This window comes from Lactuca saligna, chromosome 8 (genome assembly GCF_052625555.1).
Source record: "Lactuca saligna cultivar CGN05327 chromosome 8, ASM5262555v1, whole genome shotgun sequence".
Classification (NCBI taxonomy): Eukaryota; Viridiplantae; Streptophyta; class Magnoliopsida; order Asterales; family Asteraceae; genus Lactuca; species Lactuca saligna.
In genome coordinates this window covers 169,688,335-169,695,530 of record NC_136424.1, presented here as the reverse complement: position 1 = coordinate 169,695,530, position 7,196 = coordinate 169,688,335, and the positions used below count along the sequence as shown (strand labels likewise).

Below are 7,196 nucleotides of genomic sequence, written 5' to 3'. Positions count from 1 at the left end.
ATAAACATAGTCACTAAAAACTTATGAATTCACCAACTTAAATGCTGACCTACTCTTTCAAAACCACTTGTATTTCTCAGGGATTCAGTAATACAGGTAAACTGCAGCTTTTGAAGAAGGGACGTTGCAGCGTTAGTTTAATTTCATTTTAAACATCATATTGTAATTTCTTTTGAAACAAGTACCTTTAAACAATGTAAAATTTTAAATTATATATGTGATGATTGTATTGCTTTCTTTACTATGTATTCAATTGTTGCGATACTACATGAAGTCATCCGCCCTCGAACGATTCCGCCGTTCTGGTTTAGGGGTGTGACAGGTAGGCCAGCACCTAGATATGCTAGGCAGTATATGTTTTATGTGCTTATATGTTATGTTATTATGTGGTAGTGGTAGGGGTGAAATAGACCACGTAACCGGTTAAAAGAGACTGAAGGGGTAGGCCAACACACAAATATGCTAGGCAATTACCGGTTAACAAAGACCGAAGGGGTAGGGCAACAACCATATATGCTAGGTGCTTACTGGTTGAAAGAGACCGAAGGAGTAGGCCAGCTCCCAGATATGCTAGGTGGTTACCGGTTGAAAGAGATCGAATGAGTAGGCCAGCACCCGTATATGCTTGACAATATGTTTATTGTGTGGTATGTGGTATGATGGGGGGGGGGGGGGGGGAACTCACTAAGCTTCATGCTTACGGTTTTCAGTTTTGGTTTCAAGTACCTCTTCTTCAAAAGGAAAGGAGTCGGCATGATCGCAGCGCATCACACTATGATTTTCCACACATGAGATCTTTGGGAGTTGTACTCTGATGATGCTTTTATGACATGTTTTAGATATTGATTTTGATTATGACATGTGATGACACTATTGATGTTTTTAGACTATTGACTTTTATAATTTCGTAATAAAAAATGAAATTTTTTTTATCATGAATTTTGGGACGTTACATATATGGCATTTACAAACTTATCAATGATAAGAAGTTACAAAACAAATGGATTTTAAAAGTTTGATACTTTCATTTATATATACCAAATACAAGATACCCTTAATCTCAAATCCTTAAACCTTAATGGAAACTGAAAAATGCAATGGAATTGGTTCCTTCTTCCTTGAAGATATGCAAGTCAACTGCTAGGAATTGTTAAGTCTAGAACCATGACCCTCTTAATTGTCAATCTCTCATATTCCTTGAATGTGTGCCTAAGCCTACGATCAGAAAAATCGAAAAAATCACCTTAAATATTATGACTTTTTTCATATCACTTCATGGTAAGAGTGACTTTTCTAGATCCATTACGCTTGGACTTTAAGTACCTTGTATTAACATTTTTTTTAATAAGACAACTAATATTCAGAAAAAAAAAGGATGTTTTGTAATGCATTTTAGTGTGTCAGAAATATGCTGATACATTTTCGAAATAAATGTTCCGAACATCAAAATAACGCATTAATTGATTCTTTTTTTGGGTCAATATCATGAAGCTTGATAAACAAGTCGTACATAATGTTTTCTTCTGTAAAAAAACAACATTCTTACAGTGTTTCAAATTCTAATCCAAATAACAAGTTTGAGATTATTTTTATCCTAAATCTCACGACAAAGTAAAGGAACTTAAACAAACAGAAGTAGACATCATGTCATTTTTTAGACTCAAGCAACTCCATAACATGAACCCGTTCGGCTTCGTCCACTTTACACCAAAAATAATTCTAGTTCAAGTTGCCTTTTAAGCTATGCAAAATATTCTCTCGGCAACCACTTGACATTTGCTTACTTGGCATTTGGTACACCGCATCATGAGTGTAACATGGAAAAGAATTGGCAACTCTATTCGACAACTTATTGCCGAGTATTCTCCCCCATTTCCCCAATTTGACTTTTTGACCAACCAATCAAAATGATTTTATTTTTTTTTTCAATTTTTTTTACACCGAAAAATGGCAACCCATATCCATTAAATGGAAATTTTTTGAAACAGTGTAACAAATTTTAAACGATCCTTACGTTGACCGTGACAAGTTCTTTCTCCAACCTTTATTAGTTTATTTATACGTTCTCTTAATCACGACTCTCTCAAGCAACTCTAACCCTTTTATATTTATTAAAAAGCAGTATCTTTTCTCGACATTTACAACCAACAATCTCACATTTTTGTTAGTTTATTAATAAAACCAATTCTGAAATCAGAATAGGACATGTTTAAATTTAAATCATACCGAAGCCATACCCAAACAATACCGGATCTTTGACTATTTTATCATTTAACATATTTTATTATTTTAAAGACTATAATTATACACACAATTTACTTTATTTTATAACAAACACCTTCATACTTTCGGTTAATTTATTCTTTTTCTTAGAAGTACGCGCTCAAGATAATAACACTAATACTATATAATCAACAAGCTTTGCATTTATCAAAGTATATAAAAACCTTTGTATGTAAAATCCATTCAAAAATTTGAAGTCAACCATTGTTTTCAAGAAAAAAAAAACTTCCCACCCACCAATAAAATACTATATATATATCTACGACCCTCGTCGTTCGCCTTTGTGTCGTTTTTGTTCAAGCCCAGAAGCCTCATTTAACATATCAAGTGCATCTTGATGCATGTCCAGCTTTCCAAGAGCAACCGATTGCATGTAAAAGGCTGTGGGCCAGTCTGCATATACAATCTGTGCTTGCATCGCGTCTCTAAGAGCAGCATCTGGTTGATCACATAGCAAATAGCATAGGCTTCTCCTTGCATAAACAGTTGGTGAAATCATCGTTCCCACATCTATGAACTGTTTATGCACAATTTTCAAGAAAATGGGTCAAAAAAGGTGAACATTTACATGACAGAGAATATGACACATAGGATCACATGGTAAAATTGCAATTTTTTGTCTCATCCAATAAGTTGGAATAGTCACAAAAAAAAGATGTAAATACCCTTTTCATTCTCGTCATTGAAAATAAGTGTTGTGTAACAAACAACAATCTTTTGAACGTTTATGACAATTAAATTTATCCACCCATTTCGAGAAATGCCTTTTTTTTGCTAAATTCATTTTTCCCATAATTTTTTTTATCATTTTAAATTCGTTTGTAGTAGGGACCATTCATATAGCAACGAAATAGACATTTAGCGAAATGGGTGGTTATTTTCTTATGATACATGTACAAAAAGTGGTTATTTTGTGATAGGACCATGTCCATTTTTGTCATTTTAATGATTAACCACGGTTTAGAAATTAGAAGGTTGTACATTAACTTCTAACCCCTTCGACTTATTGAATTGTTTCTTCTTTAGCCATTTGATTCTAAGATCAATCGACACATTGTTAGGTGAACAAGTGTAAATTGTCATATCTAGAAATAAATCAATAATAAAACCGTTTATATAATCACAATTATACCTGTGAATAAAAGTCGATGGCAGCTTTGAAGTCCTTATCACGGAATGCTTGGTCTCCTCGTTTCCTTGCCTCCAACATATCTCTCATTTGCTGGGTCCATTCTTGGAATGACAACTGAAAAAAAAAAAAATATATATATATATATATATATATATATATATATATATATATATATATATATATATATACATTTGAAGGATAATATGAACATAGCACAAGTTATAAGTTATAAAGTTAAAAGGTACAATGAACATAGCACAAGGTACAAGTCAAAAGTCGAATTACCTCGTTAGTTCCGGTTCCTTCATCATCACGATAATGTGTCATAACCAAAATTTGATGAATTGCAGTAAGATCCTTTCGGGAACAAGCTTCTCCTAAAGGTGAAAGTGGGCGTTGTGGAGTTAATGGAGCTTCCTCTTGTTTAGAAATCCCAAGCATTACATGAGATGGAACCTAAAAAAAACCCATAATTGCAACAATATTTCCAAAAAGAAAAACGGTAATAGATTACAAATTACAAAATATCAAGAAATCGCCTTACGTCGCATTTGTTTTGAAGTGGACTAAGTGTTGCAACAAGGTCTTTAATGGTAGGTCTATCTTTGGGTTCATATTGTAAACATTTAGATGCAAGATCAACGACTATAGTTGCTTCATCGGTTGAAAAGTTCCCTTCTAGATGTGAATCCATTAAAAGTATGATGTTTTTTCCACGAATCATGTCGAGCGCCTACATTTAAAAACACTAAATGAAACTTCATTTTGTAAAAATATGGAATAAATTGGAAATGCTAAAATTTTAAAAGGTGTAAAATGGAAAGAAACAACTTACGTGACTTGGTGGGATGTGTTTCCCACTTAGGAGATCTAAAAGAACTGTTCCAAAGCTATATACAACGCTTTCTGGGGTGACTCTTCCTATAAAGAATATAAAGAACGACTTAATAGAGAAAGTTATAGAAATGAGGCTTTTCTACATGCCCACGTGTCTAGTCAATTTCTCAAATACATTTTGAACACCATTTATCTATTACTTCAATGGGAAAAGAGTAACATGTCCTATGAAGCTATTTTAGAGTATATCATGAGGAATATAAATGATTACCATGTTTGAGATATTCAGGAGGCGTATATGCAAGGTTCGTGCTATAGCTTTTTCCATCTCGACTATTTCTCATGAATCCAAAACACGAAAGGCGGGGATCTCCCTCCTATAAGGTTCATCAAACCAATAATTATTAGCTAATAGATACACATGTATTTGTCAAAATGTAAAAAAAAAAATTACTCCATTCTCAGAAAAATAAAACCCCAAGTGAATAATCTTAACGGCCCCAGGACAAGACAAGACAGAACATAACAGTTGTGGGACTGAACTGAGACCGGTGTCAACAGGACAAAAATTGTAATATTTTGTCTAACCCTAAAAGGTTGAACAAGATTTGCTCCGGGACTCGCTTTTAATCTCTTGTTTGTACAAAAGCTGTAAATGTCCTCATACTCATCATAGAAAAGAACCATAGAAATATTGAGATGGAGAATCAGAAGGTATAATAGGGATTTTTGTTATGCACCTCGTCAAAGAGAACCCTATATGCATTGAGGTCATGGTACACTTCACGACCTTCGGTGCTACAATAGTTTAAGGCATCGGATATGTATTGAGCCACCCTTATTCGCATAGCCCACTCGATTGTTTGAATTTCCCCTGTTAATTGTTATATTTAAGCAAACGGTCACACAACATGTATACGAAAGGAAATAAATTAGGGCAAAATGAAAGAAATAGCAACACACTTTCATTTCCTTTTACTACAACACCCTTCTTTTTTTTTTTTTTTTATAGCATTATACTTCGAAAATCTCCCCAATTATATCATTGTTGTGTATCCAGATGACATTGCTATAATTGGGTAGATTTTTTAATACGATGTAAATGAAAGTATGTTTATATTTCTTGCATTAAACCCATGTTTTAAGAATGATAAATGAATAGATTAGAAGCATAATTACAGTGAAATAAATGCTTAGCAAGAGTGTCATTTGGCATGTACTCGGCAACAAGCAACCTCTCTTCACCATCACAACAATAACCGATTAAATTAGCCAGCCTTTTATGTCGCAGCTTCCCTACACCCCATGCTTCCTCCTAAAAATTAAAAATATAAAAAATTCATTGTCAATTATTTTAAAAAGGGAACTGATTCGTACACAACATTTTTTTTTCATACACAACAATTTGTGCTTTAAAGTGTTGTATTGTACAACTCTATAATGCATAAATTGTTGTGTACCGCAAAAAACTTCCCTTTTAAAAAATATAAATCTCAAGAACAAATAAATGAATACTCCCTAGATTTCATTTGCGTGGTCAAACATAAGACTTTTTGAAGGCAAAATTGATAGGTATCTTATATGTATCTACGAATTAAACGCAAATTACGCAAATACAATTGTCTTTATGCAATACACGTAATAATTTAATATTGATTACGATCGTTATGGAATTTTTTTTTTTTTGGAATTCATTGAATTTTTTGAGTGCTAAAGTTGGTCCATTTTGACTTTAGGAAAGATTTACTAAAGTCTAACATAAATAGACTATCTCAAATTCTCAATGATCGTATTGTAGAAAGCTTATTATACAATGAGTGATTAACGATTAGATTACTAGTTTAACACATCGTTTTTGTCAAACAAAAATATATATTAATTGTTGTTATCAATAAATATTCGATGGGTATAATTTTCATAGGAAATTGAAGCAGAAATAAGCATATAGTTTCGAAGAAATTATACTATACGGAATTGAATTTTACAAAAATAAACGAAATTCGATGAATTACCACAAATTGTTTAGGGTCCGGCCATGCCAATTTGGAGAATTTCTTGACAGCAATCCACCGACGATTCTTGAGCCTTCCTTTATACACAAGATTGGGTGCTTTTTCACCACTTTCAGATACAATCAAATCAGTACTGAAATTATTAGTAGCAGTTTTTAAGTCAGCGAAAGAGAATTCAGAGAAAGAAGGAGTAGCACCACCGCCACCAGGACTTGTGGTGGTTTGCGGCGGAACCTGGCCGGAAAACTTTTGTGGGCTGGTGGTGGAAGGTGGGTTTGCTTGATTATAGCTAAAAGAATTGCTTTTTTGATGGTTCTGAAACTGATTCCTTTCTGGGTTTGTTCTTGATTTTGGAGCTGATGCACAAAGACCCATGATTTTGATTCAATTTTCTTCAAAGATATGGAGAAAAAGCCACCGATTGTAGAGAGAGAAAATAAAGAGAGAGATGAGCATATATTTCTTCTTAGGTTCTAATTTCTATCGCTTCTTTTTTGTTGTCTTTCATATACAGAATGAGATAAAAAGGGTCACAGTTGTTCGATGCTTCATCATCTAAATTCAATTCAATTTTTCTGTCTTTTCAGACCATCATGTTTGGTGGGCATGTATTTTTAGTAGTTTTATACTAAATATGTTCCGATTCTGTCTGGATTTTCACAATAAAAATAATAAAAAGAGTGAATTACGAATATGGTCCTTGTACTTTATTAAAAAAATACAAGTTCAATTCTAAAATATGAAATTGTATCAATTTCGTCTTTTAAGTTTGCATTTGCTTGTGAATATGGTCATATGGACCTTATATTTTACACAAAATCCAAAGTTCCATCTAAATATTAAAGTCATTTTATATGGGCCATTGAGTCAACATTGTATCAATAATGAAATGGAGACTTAATGATGTCATTAGAATGACTTTACAATAAGGA

General features: G+C 33.0%; 1 protein-coding gene across 1 annotated transcript; it reads right to left on the bottom strand.

Moving 5' to 3' along the window:
• Positions 1-2,408: 2,408 nt before the first annotated feature.
• On the bottom strand, positions 2,409-6,858 carry LOC145009075 (serine/threonine-protein kinase BSK1-like). The gene is made up of 9 exons (XM_078967734.1): positions 6,265-6,858; positions 5,432-5,567; positions 4,993-5,126; positions 4,524-4,629; positions 4,251-4,336; positions 3,960-4,148; positions 3,701-3,871; positions 3,416-3,529; positions 2,409-2,800 (listed from the first exon to the last, which is right to left on the bottom strand). The coding sequence occupies exons 1-9, from the start codon at positions 6,637-6,639 to the stop codon at positions 2,543-2,545; spliced, it is 1,569 nt and encodes a 522-aa protein (XP_078823860.1). The 5' UTR covers positions 6,640-6,858; the 3' UTR covers positions 2,409-2,542.
• Between the last annotated feature and the right edge of the window lie 338 nt (positions 6,859-7,196).

Bases quoted from the DNA above. Each gene is read 5' to 3' on its own strand.
- LOC145009075 (XM_078967734.1), bottom strand. From the start codon at position 6,639: ATGGGTCTTTGTGCATCAGCTCCAAAATCAAGAACAAACCCAGAAAGG. The intron at 5,568-6,264 runs GTAATTCATCGA...TTTAATTTTTAG, and splicing joins CGGACCCTAAACAATTTGTG to GAGGAAGCATGGGGTGTAGG. The intron at 4,337-4,523 runs GTAATCATTTAT...TATTCTTTATAG, and splicing joins TCCTGAATATCTCAAACATG to GAAGAGTCACCCCAGAAAGC.